At 50.1% G+C, this 24,934-nt stretch overlaps 1 protein-coding gene across 1 annotated transcript in view; it reads right to left on the bottom strand.

Moving 5' to 3' along the window:
• Positions 1 to 24,304, bottom strand: part of CAMK1D (calcium/calmodulin dependent protein kinase ID) — a 1,392,645-nt gene extending 1,368,341 nt beyond the window's left edge. Inside the window, exon 1 of the mRNA XM_085652873.1 lies at positions 23,293 to 24,304. Within this exon, the coding sequence (XP_085508999.1) occupies positions 23,293 to 23,384 (92 nt within the window). The 5' untranslated portion in view covers positions 23,385 to 24,304. The remainder of the gene's footprint in view (positions 1 to 23,292) is intronic.
• Positions 24,305 to 24,934: the final 630 nt, after the last annotated feature.

The raw sequence follows: 24,934 nt of genomic DNA, 5'->3' as shown, positions 1-24,934 counted from the left end.
TATTTAGAGAGAAGGTGGATTCAGCACTGGAGTGCTTTAAGGACAGCTGTGCTACGGCCAGGTCCATGGGCTTGTCTATGGTTTCTCGCCAACCCCAGTGCGTCTTCCACCCCTTTTGGGGCCATTGAAGGGTTCTCCAACCATGCCCTTACCCTCCCAGCCACTACAGCCAACAGGCTTCCCAGCCTTTTTGTGGCCAAGGGCGCAGGTCCCACAGAACTTGTGGGCCAGGCGGCCAGCGGTTAAGGCAGTCCACCACTCCACTGGCAGTCGCTGCCTCCAAGCCTCTTTAGTTTGCCCTCCAACCATCAGATGCATTTGATAGGAGGCAGGATACACCATCACCTGCCCCACTGGTGGTCAGTGATGTCAGACCGTGGTGTTCTCTAGATCGTCCAAAGTGGCTACTTACTCCCCTTTTTGACTTCCCCACCACCCATGCCACCCACGTATGATTGACTAAAGGAGGACGATCTCTCCTTGATTTGTTAAGCAAGAAGTGCATGTCTCTTGGCCAAGGGAGCAATAGAGAGGGTGCCTTCATCAGATGTAGGTTAACGTTGTTATTCCAACTACATTCTAGTGCCAAAGAAGGAGGGATGGCTTTATCCTGTGATAGATCTGCACCTTATCAACCTCATTTTGAGGAAATTAAAATGTAAAATGTTCACGCTCACCTAAGTTCTGTCTGCTCTCGACCCGGGAAACTGGATCATAGTGTTGGACTTGCAGGACGCATATTTCTACATCCCCGACCTGCATGCCCACAGACGTTACCTGTAGCTCACGGTGGACCAAGATCACTTTTAGTTTGCCATGCTCCCTTTTGACCTTCACACCGACCCTCGGGTGTTCACGTTACATGATGGCAGTGGTTGTAGCTCAACTGCAGAGGTCTGGGATTCCAGTCTTTCCCTACCTTAATAATTGGTTGTTGAAGGCTGACTCGGCCCAGGCACTCATCTCCCACCTTCAGACTATGGTGGACCTCCTGCATTTGCCGTTCAGTATCAGCATGTCGAAATCACACCTGAGTCCCTTTCAGACTTTCCTTTTTATTTGAGCCGTCTGGACCCAGTGCAGGTTTGAGGCTATCCTCCCAAGCGGCAAGTCCAGGATATTCATGAGCCGTCTGGACCCAGTGCAGGTTTGAGCCTATCCACCCAAGCGGCAAGTCCAGGATATTCAGGCTATGAATCTGATGTTTCAGGCTCTATCCTAGATTTCGGTGAGACTTATTCTTAGGCTGTTGGGCCTCATAATCTCCTGCAGCCTGCTTGTTACTCATGCCCGATGGCATATACAGGCCCTGCAGTGGGACCTGAAGTTTCAGTGGAAACAGCATCAGGGAAATCTCTCCGACATGTTTCAGAACTCTGCGGGAACATCAAAAGATCTGCTGTGGTGGCTAATGAACCGCAGTTGGCTCAGTGGCAGACAAACCCCTCTTCCTTCCCCAACTGGAGCTGACTGTAGTGACAGATGCTTCACTCCTGGGCTGGGTCTGCCACCTGGGAGACGTGAAGATCAGAGGCCTCCTTTTGCTGGTGGAGTCTGATCTCTACATTAACCTGTTGCATCTATGGGCGATTTGCCTAGTTCTGAAAGCCTTTCTTCCTTCAATCAAGGGAAGTCTGGTGCAGGTGTCCCTGGACATCTTCACCACCATATGGTACTGTAGGAAACAGGGCGGGCGGGGTTGTGGACTCTCTGTCAAGAGGCCCTGCGTCTCTGGACATGGCTGGAATGGCAGGGCTTTCCCCTGGTGGTTTAACACCTGTCCGGCTTTCTGAAAGCCACTGCGGATAAACTCAGCCACAGATGCCTAGTGGATCACAAATGGTGACTCCATCCTGAGGTGGTGCAAGGTCTCTTTCAGCAGTGGGGAGAGCCTTAGTTAGATCTGTTTGCCACAGCAGAGAACACGCAATGTCAGCAATTTTGCGCACTGGTGACTTTCGCTTGTAGTCGCTTTTCATCTCGAGTGGAGCTCCGGCCTCCTATGCCTTTCTGCCAATGCCACTCTTCCCCAGAATTCTCAAGGAGATCAGGAACGTCTTGGGATTGGGCACAGACAGTCTGGTATCCAGAGCTGTTGAGCATTACCATTGGTCGTCAATCAAGAGGATGTCCTGTCATAGCAACAGGGGGGTTCTGCACCCGAACCTGTCTCTCCACCACCCCTACCATTGGGACAAGTTTGGGTACTGGTGTGCTTCCCACAACACCCTTTCTGCATCCCTATCTCAAGTTCTATTGTTTGCATTATCCTTCGCCCAGACGGGCTCTGCTCTGGGCACAGTTAAGGGTTACCTTTCGGCCCTCTCAGCATTTTTGTGGATGCCGGACCAACCCTCTTTATTTGTCACTGATAGTGGCTAGGTTCCTTAAAGGCCTGCAACATATGTTTCGCCCTACGCCATTCATAAAGCCTCATGAGGGCCTCAATTAGGTTTTCAGTTTTCTCATGTGCACACCATTCAAGGCTCTCCACTGTTACCCTCTTAGACTTCTTTGACTTTAAAACTGCAATCTTCGTGGCAATAATGTTGGCCAGGAGGGTCAATGAAATACAGGCACTCTCTGTGCAACCTCCTTACATCACTTTTCTATTGGGTCAAGCTAGTTCTCAGGGCACTTGCCTCCTTCCTTCCAAAGGATATGAGTTAATTCCATGTGAGTCAGAACATCACCCTGCCCACTTTTTTTGCTCCACCCTATCCCACCAAAAAGGAGGAAAGGCTCAAACAAGCGAGCTGTCATTCTACCTTGACTGCACAAATGAATTCCGTGTGGACAATCCACTGTTCGCGGGCTATGTGGGAGCAAAAAAAAGAGAAGGCAGTACAGCAGAGAACCATATTGTGATGGATTGTCCTGTGTATTAAGATCTGCTACACATTGACCAAGGAGGAGTCCCTTGAGGGCTCACATTAACCAGAGCCAAGACTGCGACCACTGCATTAGCGTGTGGTGTCCTATTCCTGGACATCTATCAAGCAGTAGTGTGGACATCACCGCACCCGTCCTCACCTGAACAGTCTGGTCCTCCATGACAGGCACTCTGCCCATTCGGTCCTGCAGGACTTTCTAATCTAATTGGTTTTGCAGTCCCACCTCTGGGGAGGTATTGCTTGGGTATCTATTCTACGGTAAGCAATCTGTGGGTAGAAGTCACTATCAGATGAACAAGTTACTTACCTTCAGTAATGCCTTATCTGGTAGAGACTCTAGCCACAGATTTCTTACTGACTCTCCCATCCACCAAGCTTTGCGAAACAATGACGGTTTAGGGAGTACCCTTTCAACTGCCTTAGTTTGTCACACTAGTCGGCAGTGCTCATTTTGGCTCCATGCTCCTGGTGTGGAAAGTAACTGACATCAGCGTGCCTAGGTGGTGCCTATATAGATATCGCATCCTTCCGGTGCAGACAATGTTACATGGAGCCGAATACTGCCACCAACAAGTGAGCTGGGGTACTGCTGAAAATATTTTCGGATCCCACTTTGCATGCAGCCTCTGCACACAGGCCCTCTGGACTGTGACTGCTCCCGGTGAGGAAAACCTGACACCTAAAATTACCTCTGCACCCGTTGCCTCTGGGCCGTGGAGAAGAGGACCAAAGGTGTCCCTATGTCCCAGAGCATCATGAGGCGTGAACCCCCCCTGTTGGTTCAGCCCGACTTGCCTCCCAGTCCGAGCCTGCAGCCTCTTTTTGCGAAGACTGATCCCCACGGAGTAACATTTGGCACCGACCTGTTTTGCACCTCTGCACCCGGCCGCCATAGTGCCGCTGGTGGTGTTTTGTTTCTGCTGGTGCTGTCTTGGACCTTGACCACTACTCACCTCAACTCCTGGAGATTGGTCCCGTAATTTGTCTTGCTGTACCTGAATGCTGCATTGACTTTTCCCCTCGTAGGATGACATTGCAGCTTCTAAAAATTGCACTGTGTCGACTTTTTGAACTGAAAAGAATTCCTATTTAAAAATGTATTTACCTGAACAATTTGCTTCTGATTCCTAAGCGTATATAAAGATACTTGCTATTTTTATAAATTTGTGTCGATCTCTTTCTGGAGTCGTGTTTCTCATTTATTGATCATTGAGTGTATTTTTAGATGTCTTGCACTCCTCTGTGATAAGCCTAAGGCTTCTCGATCTCACTACCCCTTAGAAGCGCACCTTGGGAGTGCCATACCAAGCCCCCTGTCTACTCATAAGGGAACTCTTGGACTCTTTACACAATATATCTAATTTTGATATATCATATAAAGAGCCAGCTTCCCACATACCCACATCTGTGTCAGAGGTAGTAGAGCAGCATCACTCAAAGATCGGGTTTTCATTGTGGGGCAAATTGATTAATGTACACTTGCCTTCACCTGGGGATTTACTAGTATGCCTAGAAGATGTACGTGAAATTGGATGATTGCATGTTATCATCATTATCCTTTTCACCATTGGAGCGTGATCGAAATTTCCTTTGAGATCTCCATGTCTTATGTTTTTGATTTCTTAGTTAATACCGAGAGTTTCAGTATGGTTTATGTGGGCAACTTTTTAGGACTCGCCTGTCTCGCCATGCGAGGGCTTCTTGGAATCAATACGGTTCCAGAAGTTGTGTCTCAGCTCCGCCTGCAATTTTCATTGGCGTGCGTCGTTTGTCGTCATGGATTATGGTAAACGTAGTGTGATGATTGCACTGGAGGAATTTTAGTCCCTCCTGGTTGCTACCCTGTCCTCTTTTGGCCCTGCCCACCGGGATTGGATCTTTTACTGGCGGCGTAACACGGTGGGTTTCATAGTGACTGTCGGCACTTGTTTCTTATAATTCTTTCTGTGTGGGCTGTGCATTAGGTGCCATTGAAATGCTCCCTCTCGCTCTCTTTTTTGTTTAGTATTACTGGCATGTATCACGTTTATTAAAGGAGCCGCTCCTCCTGCAAGCTCTGAAACTCTCCCGCGGCACACAGGGGCCGCCATAGCCGTGCCGGTGTGTGCCAGATGCGAGTGTCCCACTCTACCCAGTTTAACCAAACATAGGCTTCCCAAGGCTGTGGTTGCCGGATTGCACTTCAACGTTTGTCCTGATAACTACTGGTCCCCACGCAACGTTCTAGACGCCTCGGTGACGCCTCCCGACCCTGCTGCTTCTCCTGTTGTGGACAGCTTCGTCGGCTATGCCACGTCCATTATTATGATGGATCCCAATCGCCCCCTCTTGATACAGCCCACTAGCCCGTGGCTTGCTGTTGCATCTGCACAGTAAAACTGCCTTGTGTACCCCTTTCTGTAGCCATATTAGAACAAGCGTTGGTAGCTGACCGAATATCTCTTATGTCATGTACAGACGAGTGGCACTGTGGCGACAGGTAGCAATAATGAAGGCGACACAACTTTATTTGTTTCGAGAAAAGTGGCGGTCCACTCATGTAACACTGTTTTTATTTTAAAATATTCCTAGAACTTCTCATAGGTGATACGTGCTGACTAGAAAGCGGCTGGAATACATACTAAAAAGTACTGTGGCTATTTACCAGTTCTGAAGGCTACAGTGCATGCTTAGCACTGCTGTCAGGCTGAAGGCTACAGTCTGGGCAGGCACAAAGACATTCCCATCTCTGCGCATGCTCAAAGGTGCAGACATGGAGGCTTGCAGTTGCAGCAGGCTTACATACTGATGCCGCTCCTACAGGGAAGTGTCCAGCTATCCTGTCTGCAAGAGGAGGCCAAGAGACTGGCTCCACCGGACAGCGGGTAAATCTTTATGCCTGAACCCGATTCACACTTGGAGACCGATCTTCATGCCGTAGCTTCTAAGAGAGAGGAGCTCTACTCCGTTCCTGATTATAGCTACTTGTTATATAGAATAACTAAAATAAGCGCTAAACAAATAGGAGGGGAAAGCACCAGGCTTAATTTCTTAAAGATGATACAGTAGGTTACATCCCATGTCCTCGTTGAAGTTGTGTCTCAAGTATCCCAACTGGGTGTAAATGCATAAGTGCACAGGCTAGCATACTTTTGTAATGTCTTCACCTCAATTAAATCCTCATATTTGAAGTGATGGGCAAGGTGAACTGTGTTTATATTAATCGGAAATGGTTTTAGCAACATTTGTAGAAAATACAGCTGATATAGTTTGAAACAGAATTAAGTAACTTGGGCAGTTATGAAACACATCTCAGTTTCTCCTTGTCTCTGTCTCTGATTCGTCGTACCTGGTACTGGCGTACATGTCAACACTGTGCATTGGTATTTCACACCCGCTGATGTTCATGGATTTCAGGGTGAAATATGGTGAACAGACGACGTGGCCCTCTACCCAATTCTCTGGCAGAAGTTTATTGTTACTGCTTTTTTTTTTTAAATATGTAAAATAGTTGTGATTGTACGATAAATGACAACATGTATAAATGTGAAGATCATGGACAAAATAAGATAAAAATGTATGCGCATGATGCAAAATGTTCAGTAAGAATATCTTTAAACATCATGGAGATTTCAGTGCTTTTATATCATACCAAGATTCCCACTTTTGGCCACTTCGGAGACGATCAAAGCATGGATCAACATGGTTATTGGGCGAAAAACAATAAGCAATACATTTGACAGTAGCTGTGTTATGTTCATAAGAAACGATAGTTACAAGTGGGAGGGTGGAGGAAAATTGGAGTAATAGGTGTACACATTTGTTTTCGCACTCGTAAACGTTAGTAATCGGCCATCTTGTATTGCTGTGTCTTGCTATCTCAGTCATGGTATTGTTTAAATAGTCGGTTTTAGCAGTTTATTGGAGATTAGATAGTTTGGATTATCCCTAGTAGCTAGGAAGAGTGTATGCCAGAGCTTTGGGCCATGTACTAATAAACATCTACCACATGTTTCATCTTTTAAGCGTTGTTTGACCGGTAGTCTTTGCATTGGCAGAGTGCAGGTTAATTGTATTGTAATTGCATTTATATAGCACTTAATACCCCTGATGAGGCGACTAATCGCTTTTTCGGTACTTAGCACGCTAGTCCGGAACCCATAAAAGATTAGTGGTGAATTAGAATAGTGAAATAAATAAAAGGCATTGCCATTTACAATGCCAAAAGCTTAAACTCTCGCTAATGCGAGACCTATTGCATTGCAAATGCTTGTTTAAACTAAGGAGCAGCAACATTGCTCTGGTGTCACCAGGGCATTAAGTGGAAGTTTTTTCACTATGATTTATACAAGCCATAGTTGCTGCTTATTTATCTTATGCAACTAGCAACCTTTGACAAAGTCAATAGTCCTGACTTGTATGTATGATGTGACTTCTTGTATCATATCTGGACGCAATGACCAGAAGAGCACAATACAAGTCGGGCGGCACACTGTGCGAAACACAGATTTTTAGCTTACGTGTTTTTAATCTATGCCCTTAATTACATTGACCACGCCCCTTTGAGAGACCCCACAGTTTTTTCATCCCACTTAAAGCCCTGCGTGCTACACATCCCTCCTAACCGTCACAGCTGTGCCACAAAACAGAAAGAACTCAATGCTCGTTTAGTTTACGGTGCATCGACCGCATTCACACCCTAAATACCCCATACACACAACACAGGGGAAGCAAACAGTGGTCACTGAAAACGGGGAAATCAGGAATCTGGTGAAGATGGGGAATCCCGGGTTCTGATACAGAACAGCAGGCCTCATGCTCTGTTTAATTTCCAGTTTTTTGTGCACCTTTTGAAGCCACGTGGGTTTCATGTTTCAATGACGTCCGGATGTTTGCCTTTGAATGCTCCTGTTTGGATCAAAATCACCATTTTCCATGGGAAAAGAACGGTGTAGGGATTGTGTGATTTTAACTGTTGAAGTCCGTGGTGCACCTGTCCAAATCTTAGCTTACACATTTATCTATTTGTCCAACAAGTCGTCAAAAATGCCTAAAAAGATGCCCTTCTCACTGTCTTCTGTCAATCATTCAAGACATAACCTGCATAAAGTTATGTCACTCTTGAAAGAGCAGATTTGACCTCCCTTTCATGTTGTTTAAGCTGAAATGGTTCTTGTGATCCTGTACAGTTTAAAATATCAGGGTAAGTTATGCAACATTGTTATGCCATTCTTTGCAATACGTATTATGTTATGGTAAAAGATTTTATATAGCATACAAAAGGCTTCCACAAATCTCGCTATTGTAGTATATGAAGTTATGAATTTCCATGTTACTAAAAACTTACAGTGGGTTTAAAATCCACCCACTGCTCCCCATTGGAGGACTTTATTGAGATCCTCGTTTGCTTGCTTCTTTCTTGATGGCTGGCCTTCCTCTTCTAGTGCTTCTCCCTCCCCTGGAGCATTGCCTCTTTTCACCCTTTTGATTGGTGGACTTGTGTCCTTCCACTGTTCACATTTAAGGAATTACCTTGTTCCTTTTTTCAGCACTTTCTCTTTCAGCACTACAGGACAGAGCATTTTTTTTGTAACTTGTTTCCTCCCTACCAGGCACGCAACGCCCATTGGGCTGAAAGGGCTTCAGCCCCATCCCCCTCGTGTGTGGCACTCCGGGCTGAGACAGCTTCCCGGGCACACACACAGTCGCACCGGAGTACTTCACAGGTCTTTAAAAAACCATTTGCTTGTTAAAGGGTCTTTGTTGTCTTTTTTTACCCCTTCTTGGAGCCCCTGCATCTCCACTCTGCATATTGCTTGAGGAATTAGCCCCCCCCTGAAAATTGGCTCTAGTTGCGCCTCTGCTCCCTACAAACCTCCGCCCCTGTATCCGTGTAGCTCTCTAATTCCCACTTCTTGCTTCTGGCATTTCTGTTTTTTTTTTTATTATTATTGTTTATTCCCCAAATTCAAGCTCCATATTAGCTACCTTGCTCGCGCCACTCCCCATTGCCTGTGTCCTCACCCGATCCACCGCTGCTCCCGCCACTCCCCATTGCCTGTGTCCTCACCCGATCCACCGCTGCTCCCGCCACTCCCCATTGCCTGTGTCCTCACCCGATCCACCGCTGCTGCCGCCACTCCCCATTGCCTGTGTCCTCACCCGATCCACCGCTGCTCCCGCCACTCCCCATTGCCTGTGCCCTCACCCGATCCACCGCTGCTCCCGCCACTCCCCATTGCCTGTGTCCTCACCCGATCCACCGCTGCTGCCGCCACTCCCCATTGCCTGTGTCCTCACCCGATCCACCGCTGCTGCCGCCACTCCCCATTGCCTATGTCCTCACCCGATCCACCGCTGCTCCCGCCACTCCTCATTGCCTGTGCCCTCACCCGATCCACCGCTGCTGCCGCCACTCCCCATTGCCTGTGTCCTCACCCGATCCACCGCTGCTCCCATCACTCCCCATTGCCTGTGTCCTCACCCGATCCACCGCTGTTCCCGCCACTCCCCATTGCCTGTGTCCTCACCCGATCCACCGCTGCTGCCGCCAATCCCCATTGCCTGTGTCCTCACCCGATCCACCGCTGCTCCCGCCACTCCCCATTGCCTGTGTCCTCACCCAATCCACCGCTGCTCCCGCCACTCCCCATTGCCTGTGTCCTCACCCGATCCACCGCTGCTGCCGCCACTCCCCATTGCCTGTGTCCTTACCCGATCCACCGCTGCTGCCGCCACTCCCCATTGCCTGTGTCCTCTCCCGATCCACCGCTGCTGCCGCCACTCCCCATTGCCTGTGTCCTCACCCGATCCACCGCTGCTGCCGCCACTCCCCATTGCCTGTGTCCTCACCCGATCCACCGCTGCTGCCCCACCGCTCACGGTCTTTTACAAAACGTTTACATTTTTTGGAGCCCAGCAGCTGTGTAATCACCAGTTTGGTATAAATATGAAGGAAATGGTCACAGAAGAGATTGCTACAAGACTAGTAGGAGATATGAATTGGCGCTGGGAGACTGGCACGCCTAACCAAACTAGAGCCCCGTTTGACCTGGAATATTAAGGAATTCAATTGTCCACCAAAACACCATAAGATTTGTGGAGCAGCGCTTCTTTCGAAATCCGCTAATATATATTTGCCTAAGAGACTCATTAATGAGTTTATGACGCTGGTGCATAGGTCATTTCCATCTCTCATTCATCAGTAAATGGAATGCTGGTCGTGGTGCAAAAAGATTTGTCCTATGAAAAGAGAGAGGTGACAAAAGTCAATGAACAAGAAAAATATGTGATAATTAAGAGGGTGATCAGCAGAGAAGGTTAGGGAAATACAAAAAGGAAAATGATTATGGCGGTGGTTCGTAAATGTAGCCCAATCTCCTCCATAGACAGACACTCCGATGGCAAACAAGGTGGCGGAGGGGGGTGAATGTTTCTGCTCAGGGCTTTCTCTGAATTGGGAGTCTTTGATGTTTGGAGAAATGTTTGCTCACTTGAGAAAGAATGTACTTTTCATTTCCTGCACACAGAAGATGTTTGAGGACTGACGTAATGCTAAGTTTGGACAACGTGATCAAATGAACAGACAGAATGAAGCAAGCCTCGTCATAACTTCTGCTCGTGTCCCAGCACTGCAAAGCAGTGGTTTGTAAGCCAGAGGCAATTAGTGTTTTGATATTAATCTCCTAAAAGACAGAATGAATTAGCATGAACTGTAGGAACAAATTGAGGAATATTTTTCCAGACACACTAGCGGGCAGGACAGAAACACTATGGGACATCTTCAAGGTGGTTTGGGAGGAAAATGGATCAGCAGTCATGGTTGAACAAAGGCGTAACTTGACCCTGATAAGATTTAAACTAGATAATCATCTAAGAACTGCAGAGAAACATCACAATGATAACAAAGATACAGTTCGTCTAGGGCAGTGGTTCTTAACCTTTGACTTCTGTGCACCCCCGCTCAATCATTGCCGGAATCCAGGGACCCACACTAAATCAGTATTGGAATTTGTGGACCCCCAAGTGAGTCATTACTGGAATCTGTGAACCCCAGAGTAAGAAATTCCCATTATTTGAACAACAAAACAATGCAGAAAAATACAGAAACAAGCATTCATGAAGCAAATACACAAATTATGAAATATGTTATTTAATTCACATATATAAACAAATCTAATTAAAATTAGAATTTTAATAGGAATGTTGGGCATTTGCTTCTTTATTTATATGTACCTTATTAATCAGTTACTACCATTTAATTTTCTAAGCAATTGCGGACCCCTGAGTAAGTGTTGTAAACCCCCATAGGTCCCCGGTCCACAGGTTAAGAATCACCCCATTAAGGCATTGAGGATGTAATAACATTGGAGTGTAAGATGAATGTGCTACTCATAGCTCAATCTAAGAAGGCATTTCTCAGACTCAAATAATGTCTTTATGAGAAGGCCACAAAAACTGACAAACTTCTAGACTCCAGATCACTAATATCCATAGAAAGATCTATAAACTAGTTTACAACTTTCTTCGAAGACCTACAGCTGCCCACATGGACACAACATGATTGAGATGTTCTAGAAGAACCAGAGGCAGGGGCGTAACCCAGGCCCCCGCAGCCCCCGCGGTGCAGGGGGGCACCCAAGCTCCAGGGTGCCCCCTCAGCACAGCAGTCTGGCTGCAGAGTTCCTTATTGAGCCCGGAGTGGGCCCCTCCACGTGCCTTGCAGGGAGGACCCTCCAGTTTCATTACACCAGTGAGCAGAGGTAGAGAAACAGAGATATAGACCACCGTAAAACAAAGGCCCAGGCCTTGATTGCTTCACCAACGTGTTTTATCAGTGCATCTGCTCAATTCTGGCCCCTCATTTGAATAAGGTCTTTAACTTTGGGGTAGACAGGGGCGTAACACAGGCCCTTGCATCCCCTGCAGTGAGGGGGGGCAAGCTCCAGGGGGCCCCCTCAGCACTGCACTTCGGCCGGGGAGCTCCTGACAGAGTCCGGAGGGGGCCCCTCCAAGTACCTTGCAGGGGGAACCCCTCAATTATCGTTATGCCACTGGGGGTAGAGAATGCAGCCTAACAGCTAGAGCGGTCGACCTCAAAGCTGGGGAACCGGGTTCGAGTCTCGGCCCTCACTCAATGTCCTGTGATTCTGGGCAAATCATTTCATCTCCCCATGCCTTGCAAAATGAATGTGTCATCTGTAAAGCAACTGGTGCTCATGTAAAGCACTCTGAAACAGTGATGCAAGCACAGGAGGCATTGGAACTACAGATAACACTCAAGGGCCACTACGCTTCCTTTCCTGGAACATTGCTGGGCTACAAAAAAGACTGTTGCTCCCTGAGTGGAATACATTCATAGATGGCCAAGACATCTGCTTGTTCCAAGAAACTTGGAGCACGGTCCCCCTCCACAAGCCTGGGTTTGCCACCCATTTTATTCCAGCCACGAGAACAGGGAAAGGCCGCCCAGCGGGGGGACTCCATATTTGGATAAATGTTTGTCTAAACTGGGTAGCGTCCTTCCATCTAACCCCCTCGAATGATATTTTACATTTGACGATAAAAGGCCCTAAAAATGGTCTCAAATTGGAAATTTTTAAAGTCTATGCTAGAGGGTCTCCGGGGGCTCAATCCTCTCCAACCATAGTATTTTTAGAGAGAGAGTTATCCAAAATTAACCCCAACTCAGTTGCTATTGTGGCGGGAGATTTTAATTGCACTTATGAACCTCTCTGTACTGTGGATGTTCTGGGTACCGGCGATCAGGATACTAAATTTGCAATGCCTCCTCTCAGCTTGGCTCCAATTAAGAAGTAGACTCAAAGGGCTATAACATTGGAGCATAATCTCAGAGCCGTAAACGGCAGGTCACGCTCCGATATGTGCGGGGCTAATACATACAACAGAGCTAGCTGCCCGTCTAGGATAGATTACATCCTGCTGGACATACGGCTCTGGCATGACTTAGTGGATATGGAAATCCTACCAACCCAGGATAGTGATCACAATCCACTGTGTATGCTCCTAAACAACTCCTGGTCGGCCTCCAAACCTGCTAATGCATCAAAACTGATATTGTAATCGATGCCTTAAATGGAACAAGGTTGCACAAGACGAGGATAAACTGTGCCAAATAAGAACCTTGGTAGAGCAGAAGTCCTGGGAGCTTGGTTTACTTCAAAAGCCCCTTATGGGTGCACAGAATTCCCCCCTCACACATTATTATCAAGATTTTATTGATAAAATGGGTCTCCTTCTTACCATTCCTGAGTCCCGCACTTATAAACCAACTAATGGGCCTATTAACCTGTGGTACTCTAGGGAATGCAGGGAGAAGAGACGTAACCTAACTGTAGCCCTCCAAAGCAACAACATTTCTCTTGTTAGGCATGCCAGGAAAAGAGTACGCTAAGACAATTGAGTTAGCTAAGCGTATATGGGAGGAAGCACACTGGCAGGATCTTCGATCCGCAGCTCTTATGCAGGACGCCACGCTGTTTTGGGAACTTATTGATAAGGGTAGCCGCATGGGAGAGGCTTCGATCCCCAACCATATCTCTTCGCAACAGTGGCACACACACTTCACTAGGTTGTATAGTGAGGCTAATCGCCATCCACAATTGATCAGCGACAAGCCCCTCCCACTCTCTGAGGTCCCCCAACAGCTGCGATCCCTGTCTCTGTTAGTGCATTGGATCTTTTTAAGCTTAGTGAGGTCTCTTCTGCCATCTCAGGGCTGTCATACGGGAAGGCGGCAGGCCCGGATGGCATTCTGGGCGATCTCCTTCTTCATGACCCCGAAATTTGGGCCGATTTTATTCTTTCTATATTGAATTTAATTGCTAGAGGTCATCCTGTTCCGGACTCCTGGAAAGGCGCCAAAGTGGTAGCCATATTCAAGAAGGGGAATAGGGAGGAGCCCGCCAATTATAGGCCGATAAGCCTAATTGATGTAATTCAGAAGGTGGTTGGCAGGGTCCTTCTTATGAGGGTTAGGTTTTGGCTGGATGAAGCCAATGTGCTTTCACACCTTCAGGCGGGCTTTAGACACAGGGTGGGTACGATGGACCAGGTCTTTCGGTTTTTTACGATCTACTGGAAAGCGGTTCTTATTGGGAAAGGCAGTTTATATCTGGCCTTTATCGACCTAAAGACCGCATTTGACCTGGTCCCTCGATCCAAACTCTGGTCGGTGCTGTCTAATTTGGGCTTTCTACCTCTGATCCTGGACATCATCATGCGCCTCCATGAGGGGAACTATGCAAAGATCAGGTGGGGCAACCAGGGTCAGCTGACAGACAGGGTGGCGGTAGACAGGGGAGTTCGCCAGGGCTGTGTGCTGGCCCCAACCCTGTTTTCTCTCTTTATAAACGGGGTGGTTGATTATCTGAGAGAGGTTCCTTCAGACGCCCCAGCCCTGGCCGGGGAGAAAACCCTCCTTTTTGCCGACGACACCCTTTTGATGTCAAAAAGCCCAAGCGGCCTCCAAAAGCTGCTTGATAGGTTCTGTCAGTTTTGCGACACACTTCTAAAACCAAACTAATGACACTATCCCCTTCTAAACGTTTCAAGAACGATATTTCACTTAATGGCACGCCATTAGACATCATAGACTCCTTTGATTATTTGGGCACCAAGATCACTAAGTCGATGAAATGGAAGGACCATCTAGCCAAAATGTTCCTCAATCACAAGAGGGTGGCAGGTGCTATATTAAGGAAACAGCGGCTCTCCTTTAGCAGACCAATTGTTGCGGCCCTTGAGATCTATGATGGGAAGGCTTTACCCTCAGCACTATACGGAGCGGAGCTATGGGGGTTTGAGAACTCATGTGATCTGGAGAAATCAGAGAACCACTTTTTGAGAGGTTTGGTCTCTCTCCCTACTTCCACCCCTTTGCTACCACACCGTATGGATTTGGGTAAACACTCCATTAGGGATATTGCAAGATTACGCCCACTGCTTTTTTGGGTCCGCTTGAGACGCACCCCTGAATTGGCTACCTATGCCGACGCCTTGGATGAGATCATTAAGCTAAACACAGGCAACAAGATCAAATGGGTCTGCAATTTAAAGCGATTGGTGACAGATATTGGCTATGGGGAGGCATGGCTCAATCAGACCCCACCGGCAAAACAAGTCATCAAGAAAGCATATTGGGTCTGGGTGAAGGGTAAGGAAGCTAGAAATCCCAAGAGATGTACTCTTACCAACCAGTTCCTTGAGCACAAGTTGGTGGCAAAATCCGAGCAATATCTGGATTATATTCAATGCCCCTGTGATAGAATGCTCTATATGAAGCTCAGGTTTGGGACTCTCCCACTTAACTCCTTGGTAGCTGGTTGGAATTGTCAGACTCCAATATCTGCTGACTGCCCTGGGTGCCCTGCCCCTAGTGAATCCATTCCTCACTTCCTCTTTGCATGCCCAATTTACAGGGCGGCTAGGAGGAAGTGGCTCAGACCTATTTGTAGGAATCTGGGCTTTGAGAATTACAGGGTGGCACTTCGCTTTCTCCTAACCGATGTCTCTTCCCTGATGGTGGTTTGCGGGGTAGCCAAATTTCTGGGGTGTGCCTGGTCGATTCGAACCAAACTGCTAAGATCTCATAAGAGTTTGGCTATTGGAGACATATGAGTATCCGTCTCTGCTATAATGGCTTATTATCTGTATATATCTACTTTTTATATTTTTTAATGCTTATGCTGTATTAATATTGGATATTTTGGATGACCTTATAATGTATATACTTTTATGATATTTTTTATATCGAATAAAGTCATTCAACACTCTGAAACATTCAGGTCGAGTTTGCCCTATATAAATCTCAACAACAACAAAAACGTCTTCAAAGGCAAGGGAGCTATCACACCTTCTATAGATAAATGCAAACATAACCCTAATTGACAAAGCAGGCATCCCCAAAGAATTTCCTACAAATGGGCAATCATTGTAATAGACAGACGATTTTCGACCCTTTGTAATACCACTCTGCCAAGCTAGGTATAATTTTACTTAATACTTCAATCAAATAAACCTGCGGACACAAAATAATTCCAAATTTGTTGTACTTTAATTAAAGCTTAGGTCAGCAGTGTTTCACGATACATGTCGCTTCTTCAGGGCCACAATTATCCAAATCAAATTATTTATCCTATTAATCCTTAGGTCTATCTTGAATGCTGCGTTTGTACTCCAAGGCTGTATTACTTATAGTCCCAACAGAGTAATGGCATAGTGGATCCTTCCATCAGTGTACATCTTGGAAGTAGGCACTATCTCTGTTTGTCTGAAGAATCTGATCCGCATATGTATGGCTCTGAAAAAGCAATATGCATCGCGACACACCTGTTGGCCTGATCTTCCTAAATAAAAGAAATACTCGTCATTTTTTAAAGGAGGAAACGTGAGGTGCGGACGCACGGTTTATGATTCTGCGGGCCTTAAAGCAGAAGTTATGCAACATATAGTAACCTAGAAAGAAAATAAAACACGTGTTAAAAAAAGTCCCTGCTGCCGCGAAGACAGAGCGCGCGTCCCGATCAGCAGGCCACCGCGCACGGCTTGAGCGGACAGGACGCCCTGAACCTCCGCTTCTGGGAACCACCTGCACTTCTTTCTGCACGGACTGAACGCATCGGCTGGACCCGGGGAAACTCTAAAGACCAGCGAACTACTTAACATGAAAGCACCCTGCCACTCGATCACCCAGAGCAGCAAACAAGCTAGGAAGGAAACCAAATCCTCCAGTGTTTGACTAATTAAGAAACGAAGGCGCCGCGAGCTCTCGGCGGCTGCGCGCGCCCGGCCTCCTCGGCCGCGCACTGCGGGGCTATGAATAGACACTGCACCGGCTCCAGGCAGCAGAGCGGAGTCAGGGTGAATTAGTCAGAAGCAGCGTCGATGCCTGGCGCTGGGCAGGGCGCGAGGGGGATGCCTCACTGCACAGGTCGCAGGCCAGAATTCAGCAATAACAGTAGATGGCCACGTGCCTGCCACAAACAGCACACCACACAGCCACACTAACAACACAATGCACCTATAGAGAAGCGTGTGACAATTGGGGCCGTCTGTTGGGGTAGACTAGAGTGCAGGGGGTTGTCAGAGAAAGCACTAACAGACAACTGGAGGACAACGTCAGTACGGAGCGCCCATCCTCACAAGTCATTACCATGGACCTGAGGGCAGGCTCCAGGTGTGTGGAACCCTCGCTTCAGCGAAATGGCGGGAAGCACGTGAAAAGTTTTTTGCCACCTCAGTACGAAAGTGTTCTGCTGCCGCCGAGCCCGCGAGTGGCTGAGACTGGAGGTGTGCTTGGGCGGCTATCACTCTCCACTGCCACCGAGCCCGCGCGTGGCTGAGACTAGAGGTGTGCTTGGGCGGCTCTCACTCGCCACTGCCACCGAGCCCGCGCGTGGCTAAGACTGAAGATGTGTTTGGGCGGCTCTCACTCGCCACTGCCACCGACCCCGCGCGTGGCTGAGACTGAAGGTGTGCTTGGGCGGCTCTCACTCGCCACTGCCACCGAGCCAGCGCGTGGCTGAGACTGGAGGTGTGCTTGGGCGGCTATCACTCGCCACTGCCACCGAGCCCGCGCGTGGCTGAGACTGGAGGTGTGCTTGGGCGACTCTCACCCGCCACTGCCACCGAGCCCGCGCGTGGCTGAGATTGGAGGTGTGCTTGGGCGGCTATCACTCGCCACTGCCACCGAGCCCGCGCGTGGCTGAGACTGGAGGTGTGCTTGGGCGGCTATCACTCGCCACTGCCACCGAGCCCGCGCGTGGCTGAGACTGGAGGTGTGCTTGGGCGGCTATCACTCGCCACTGCCACCGAGCCAGCGCGTGGCTGAGACTGGAGGTGTGCTTGGGCGGCTATCACTCGCCACTGCTACCGAGCCCGCGCGTGGCTGAGACTGGAGGTGTGCTTGGGCGGCTATCACTCGCCACTGCTACCGAGCCCGCGCGTGGCTGAGACTGGAGGTGTGCTTGGGCGGCTATCACTCGCCACTGCCACCGAACCCGCGCGTGGCTGAGACTGGAGGTGTGCTTGGGCGGCTATCACTGTTGAGTTCGCCGCTGCCGGCCAGTTTGCTTTTTAGGGGATGCTGGAAGGACATTGTTCTGCGCGCTTGTGAAAAAGGTGCCGCATCGCTTTCGAGGGAAGTATTTTTGATGGCAAAGTATGATATTGCTAACATGGCATTGGTGACATGGCACTGGCACGAGAGCGTGGTTTGCAAGGTGTTGCCAGTGACGTGGGTGCGGGGGCTGATCAGGCCAGTGTCCCAACGTTTAAATATCTTGGCCCCCAGTGTGCGCCACCACCGGCGACGTCTGCAGCCATCAAAAACAGACACTGCCCTCAGCCTGGGAACAGCGATCCTGCTCCCATTCGCATCTCATGTTTTACTTACTCTTTTATTCCATACGAGTATTTGCTTTCACCAAGATGAGGTTTTTCTGCTATTTTTCATGCAACAGATTACTCAGTTGTATTGCATAGTGTGAAAAGAGTTTTTCCTATGTAACTGTGAGTTAAGGATGTTGGGTGTGCCAAGACTTAGAGCTGGGGTGTTCAGGGCGAATGCAGCACAAAGTAATCCCAGTGCCTGTCAGTGGTCATAAAGGGTTTCGAGGATACATGCCCATCCATACCTTGCCACCTCTGCAGAGCACACAGAGCAATGGTCAGTTGTGCAAATTGTAACTGTGATTATATGCAAACAAGCATAAAGGAGGTTCACAGCTGTACGTCAAAATATTGACAGGGCAAAAGTTAAAGAAAACGCAGGGCGTAGAGGTGAGAGGATCCTTTATGTGTGGGGGACTGGTGAAGCGAAGCACTTACAAGAGAGAACTGAAACAGGGTGCTGAAGAGGAAAGCAGTGAGGTGTGTGATATGCAGATTGAGTGCTTCAAAAAGATATGAGGAGAATAAGAGTGTAAACGTAAATATTTAACAAAGAGCCTGCAGGAGAGTGGTGTGAAGAGGAGAATGGCAGTGATTGAGACACTTCAAATACCGTGCCCTTTCACACAGACCATAGCACTGTTCAATTTGCATAAAAGTTTAGTTATAAAACTCACATGTACACATCTTCATGACTGTCCCTTGTGGGATCGCCCTGCCAAATTTATCTGTGATCCCTTGTGTTCCTCTACTAAAAATCCCCTTTAGAGAATCCCCACGGTATTGCTGGTAGGGCCTGGCTGAGGGGGTACTGCTGAGTACATTGTTAGCAGGGCGTGGATAGCAAGAATTCGCTGGTGGGTCATTGCAGGCAGCCCAGGTTCTGGCAACAGCCAATGCTAAGAGGATCTTTTGAAATGCCGCTGCTGGCCCAGCATTATTAAACTAGCATTGTCAATGTGCAATCACTAATTGTGGGTAGGGCACAGGCCAATGTTATGTTTTGGTTTAGCATTTTTATAACGCGCACAGCTACTCAGAAGAGTGTCCTGACGCCAGCCCAGAGTGAAGAGAGAGAGAAAAAAAAAGGGAAGACAGCTTAATTAAAAAAGAAAGTCTTAAGTCTCTTCCTAAAAATCATAGGATCCTTAAGGCGGCGTAAGTCAAGAGGGAGTTGATTCCAGGCCACCGCCGACGTATAAGAAAGGGAGGTGCACCTACCCTTGTAAGGCGGAACCTGGGAGAGCAGGCCATCAGCAATGTGGCAGAGCGAAGCTCCCTTGGAGCACTGAACTGAAATTGCTTCCTCAGGTACGCCGGGCCGAGCCCATGGAGGGCAGCATGTGTCATTAACAAGGACTTACATTTCACCCGCACTTTTACCGGTAGCCAGTGCAGGTTACGAAGGTACTGCCTGATGCTGGCCCTCTTGGGGAGATTAAGAAGGGCTCTGGCCGCAGCATTTTGAACTACCTGAAGCTTATCGATGAAATCAGTGCATCAGATTCCGGAAATCCAGACCCTAGCAGCATCCGTCCCCCTGTCTTCAAGCCTCCGTGGTAGCTGCTCTGTAGTGTGTTGAAGGAGGCAGCACTTTGGAAATGATGTCAGACAGGGGCTGTGGAATATTGTGTGGAGTGGGGCACGCTGCGATTCTGTTATGGGGTTGCAGAGTGGAATCTGCATGTGGAGGGGGATTAGGACATTGGAAGCTACATGTGAAAGGGGGCAGGAACTGTGGAAGCTGTATCTGGTGAGACTGTGAGGCTGTGAGTGGAAGGGGCAGGTACTGTGGAAGCTGTATCTGGAGACAGACTGTGAGGCTGTGAGTGGAAGGGGCAGGTAATGTGGAAGCTGTATGTGGAGGTGGAGTCAGACTGAAGCTGTGTGTGGAATGGGACAGTTACTGTGTACATTGTGTGGTGGGGAACTGAGACACTGGAAGCTCTGTGTGAAGGTGGAGGCAGGCATTGTCAAGCTGCGGGTGGTGGGAGATGCACTCTAGAAGCTGTGTGTGAAGGTGGAGGCAGGCATTGTCAAGCTGTGAGTGGTGGGAGATGCACCATGGAAGCTGTGTGTGAAGGTGGAGGCAGGCATTGTCAAGCTGTGGGTGGTGGGAGATGCACCATGAAAGCTGTGTGTGAAGGTGGAGGCAGGCATTGTCAAGCTGCGGGTGGTGGGAGATGCACTCTAGAAGCTGTGTGTGAAGGTGGAGGCAGGCATTGTCAAGCTGTGAGTGGTGGGAGATGCATTCTGGAAGCTGTGTGGACGCCGGGGCAGGCATTGTCAAGCTGTGAGTGGTGGGAGATGCACCATGGAAGCTGTGTGTGTAGGTGGAGGCAGGCATTGTCAAGCTGTGAGTGGTGGGAGATGAACCATGGAAGCTCTGTGTGAAGGTGGAGGCAGGCATTGTCAAGCTGTGAGTGGTGGGAGATGCACTCTGGAAGCTGTGTGTGAAGGTGGAGGCAGGCATTGTCAAGCTGTGGGTGGTGGGAGATGCACCATGGAAGCTGTGTGTGAAGGTGGAGGCAGGCATTGTCAAGCTGTGGGTGGTGGGAGATGCACCATGGAAGCTGTGTGTGAAGGTGGAGGCAGGCATTGTCAAGCTGTGAGTGGTGAGAGATGCACTCTAGAAGTTGTGTGTGAAGGTGGAGGCAGGCAATGTCAAGCTGTGAGTGATGGGAGATGCACCATGGAAGCTGTGTGGACGCCGGGGCAGGCATTGTCAAGCTGTGAGTGGTGGGAGATGCACTCTAGAAGCTGTGTGTGAAGGTGGAGGCAGGCATTGTCAAGCTGTGGGTGGTGGGAGATGCACTCTAGAAGCTGTGTGTGAAGGTGGAGGCAGGCATTGTCAAGCTGTGGGTGGTGGGAGATGCACCATGGAAGCTGTGTGTGAAGGTGGAGGCAGGCATTGTCAAGCTGTGAGTGGTGGGAGGTGCATTCTGGAAGCTGTGTGGACGCCGGGGCAGGCATTGTCAAGCTGTGAGTGGTGGGAGATGCACTCTGGAAGCTGTGTGTGAAGGTGGAGGCAGGCATTGTCAAGCTGTGGGTGGTGGGAGATGCACCATGGAAGCTGTGTGTGAAGGTGGAGGCAGGCATTGTCAAGCTGTGGGTGGTGGGAGACGCGCCATGGAAGCTGTGTGGACGCCGGGGCAGGCATTGTGGAAGTTGTGTGTGGAGTTGAAGGAGGCTGCGATGGTATGTCTGGAGGTGGGAATATCCGTTGTGGAAGCTGTGTGTGGAGGGGAGGCCCGCACTCTGAAGCTGTGTGTGTGAGCGAGTAGCTGTGTGGAAGAGGGGTTCACGGAAGGTGTGTGGGAAGGAGGCACTGTGACTGTGATGCCTAAAGTACAGTGACAGGTGTAGTGAAAGGCACTTTGGCTCCAGCACACTGGTAGTTGGGAGACACGTCTGTCGCCGTTGCTCCTGTTACGTCATTGATCTGCGCCCTTGCCTTTTGGGCACCTTATCTAGAGACCACTCAATCACGCATTCATTCTGGTGGGACGTTTCAACCCGAAGTCAGGGACTGACTTCTGAGGTATGACTTCATCTCACTGTAAACATCCCGATGCGTAGTTAACGTAAAGAGGCAGCTGGAGCAGGAAGATGGTAAGGTAGCCACGCAGGATTATTTAAAAGACCTACCACTCCAGCCCTGTTCATGGCGTGTACCACAGAGTACACGTGTCCCTCATTTCGGAGGCCACTCATCCCTAGCCAAAACACGAACAATGACCTGCGATGCGCCTCCAATTGATCAACCTGCTGCCATTTCGGTGGAAAGTTAAGGTTGGACCATCATTCGTTTTATATCACGAGCCTCATGAGAGCAGTGAGTGAGCCGTGAGCCCTGTGACCCCAGATGTATATGAGAGCAGTGAGTGAGCCCTGTGGCCCCAGATGTATATGAGAGCAGAGAGTGAGCTGTGAGCCCTGTGGCTCCAGATGTATATGAGAGCAGAGAGTGAGCTGTGAGCCCTGTGGCCCCAGATGTATATGAGAGCAGTGAGTGAGCCCTGTGGCCCCAGATGTATATGAGAGCAGTGAGTGGGCTGTAAGCCCTGTGGCCCCAGATGAATATGAGAGCAGAGAGTGAGCCGTGAGCCCTGTGACCCCAGATGTATATGAGAGCAGTGAGTGAGCCCTGTGGCCCCAGATGTATATGACAGCAGTGAGTGAGCCGTGAGCCCTGTGACCCCAGATGTATATGAGAGCAGTGAGTGAGCTGTGAGCCCTGTGGCCCCAGATGTATATGACAGCAGTGAGTGAGCCGTGACCCCTGTGACCCCAGATGTATATGAGGGCAGTGAGTGAGCTGTGAGCCCTGTGGCCCCAGATGTATATGAGAGCAGTGAGTGAGCTGTGAGCCCTGTGGCCCCAGATGTATATGAGAGCAGAGAGTGAGCTGTGAGCCCTGTGGCCCCAGATGTATATGAGAGCAGTGAGTGAGCCGTGAGCCCTGTGACCCCAGATGTATATGAGGGCAGTGAGTGAGCTGTGAGCCCTGTGGCCCCAGATGTATATGAGAGCAGTGAGTGAGCTGTGAGCCCTGTGGCCCCGGATGTTTATGAGAGCAGTGAGTGAGCCGTGAGCCCTGTGGCCCCAGTTGTTTATGAGAGCAGTGAGTGAGCCGTGAGCCCTGTGGCCCCAGTTGTATATGTGAGCAGTGAGTGCGCTGTGAGCCCTGTGCCCGCTAGTAGCTGTATATCTGAGCTTTGCGTAGCCTGTGCGCCGCCAGAAGTTGCACTAATGCCCAGCATCGGCTCTTAACACACGAACGCACAATTGCACAAAGGGGGTAGACACAAGGCAACTGGAGAAAGTGGATTCATTGGATGGACTGACTGCAGAGTGAGACATGGTATGTGAACCAGGAAGTACCCGCGCTCACTGGCATGAGGGCTGGCGGGGCACGGGAGGGGGACTGGCATGACAAAGTTGGCTGATGGAGTCCCAGGTCTGGTAGGGAAAGGGGTGGGCGCCACGCACCCAGCTCGTTACTCACGTTCCCAGGGTCTCCTTGAACTCGTAGATTTTCTTGATGTCGTCTGCCTGCTTCTTCCAGGAGGAGCTGCTCTCCCCGTTCTCTCGAGCCATGGCGGAGAGTCCCCGGTCCCTGCTGCCGCTCTGCTCTCCTTCCCGCGGGCTCGGACTTTTTTCCCTGAGGACCCAAGCTCTGCTGTCCCCGGTGTCACCAGAGAGGAGCGCAGGAAACAGACGTCTGCTCGCAGTCACCGAGGGCAGCGCACCGCAGGAGGACGAGGCTAGCTCCTGGGATGGAGAAGGGCAGCTCCGGTGCTGAGAAGAGCTCCTGTGATTGAGAGGGGCAGCTCCTGTGACGGAAGGAGGGCTCCTGTGATGGAGAAGGTCAGCTCCTGTGACGGGAGGAAGGGGAGTTCCTGCCCCTGTGATTGAGAAGGGCAGTAGCTCACGTGCTGGAGAGGGGGTAGTTATTATTCTGGAGAGGGTTAGTTCCTTTGCTGCAGAGGGGAAGTCAGTTGCTGGGCGAAGGGATGGGAGGTTCGGAAGAAGGACCAGCGCCTGTGCCGGAAACGAGCTGATACCGCGGCAGGGGACAGCTCCCGTGGGTGAGGACAGCTCCTTTGCTGGGGAGGGCTCCGCAGCCGTGCAGGAGACGAGCGGCTCCTACGCTAGAGAGCCGTGCCTGTGCTGCTGGGAAGGCGGTCAGCTGCTGTGGTGGAGGGCAGCTCCTGTGGTGGAGGGCAGCTCCTGTGGTGCAGGGCAGCTCCTGTGGTGCAGGGCAGATCCTGTGGTGAAAGGCAGCTCCTGTGGTGGAGGGTAGCTCCTGTGGTAGAGGGCAGCTCCTGCCGCGGCTGTGCCGTGCTGTGCGCCGTGTCCGCCAGCGTCGGCTCCCTGCCTCTCCTCTGCCAGCAGTGTATGTGTACAGCCTGGGATGTGGCAGCAGTCTGAGCAGGGGAGGAGTGTCCGTCCGATCAGGAGCAGCAGCGCACTCAGCTCTCCAGCCCCCAGATCAGCATCCACCGGCACCTGTCATTGTGTGGCGGCGGCTGCGGCGGGCGGGTGCGTGCGGCGCCCGCCCCTGGATTGCACCTTACGCATGGCCCCTGAGGGGGCGGGGAGACAGGGCGGGAGGCTCCACTGTACGCGGGGTCTCCCTGCCTCACACGGGAATCCCCCTGTCACATCCTGTGATGTGGGGGACTCTCCACCTGTGGACAGGGTGTCCCTGATTGTGTCATGAGCGAGACTGGGTGTACCAGCATGCCACGGTCTCTGCGCCTGTGGTACTCCAGTTCACAGGGCGGTAGGGCATGCTGCCTCTGCTTTCTCACATGCAGGAGACAGCTCACAGCTCACCATGCACACTGGGGCCTCCTCGTGTCTGAGCAACGCGGCAATACACGGGGACAGTCGTGCTCAGTGCATAAGGCTATTCTTCATGCATTTTGATCCCTGCCCGCATAAGAGGCAGATGGGGGAGGGGGGTTGCCCTGGCCTGCACATGGGATCTGTCACTATTAGTAAACTACTAGCCATTGCTTGTAAGCACCACTTTAGGCTTACATGTACCGCCCTATCCCCATTGAAGGATGCAACTGTCCCTTTAAACTTTGCCTTCTTTCCCTGTGCAGGAGGCAATGGTGACTGCACGCCCAGGTAGGTCT

The sequence above is a fragment of the Triturus cristatus genome, chromosome 4_1 (assembly GCF_964204655.1).
Source record: "Triturus cristatus chromosome 4_1, aTriCri1.1, whole genome shotgun sequence".
Taxonomy (NCBI): Eukaryota; Metazoa; Chordata; class Amphibia; order Caudata; family Salamandridae; genus Triturus; species Triturus cristatus.
This window is presented reverse-complemented; position numbering and strand designations above follow the sequence as displayed.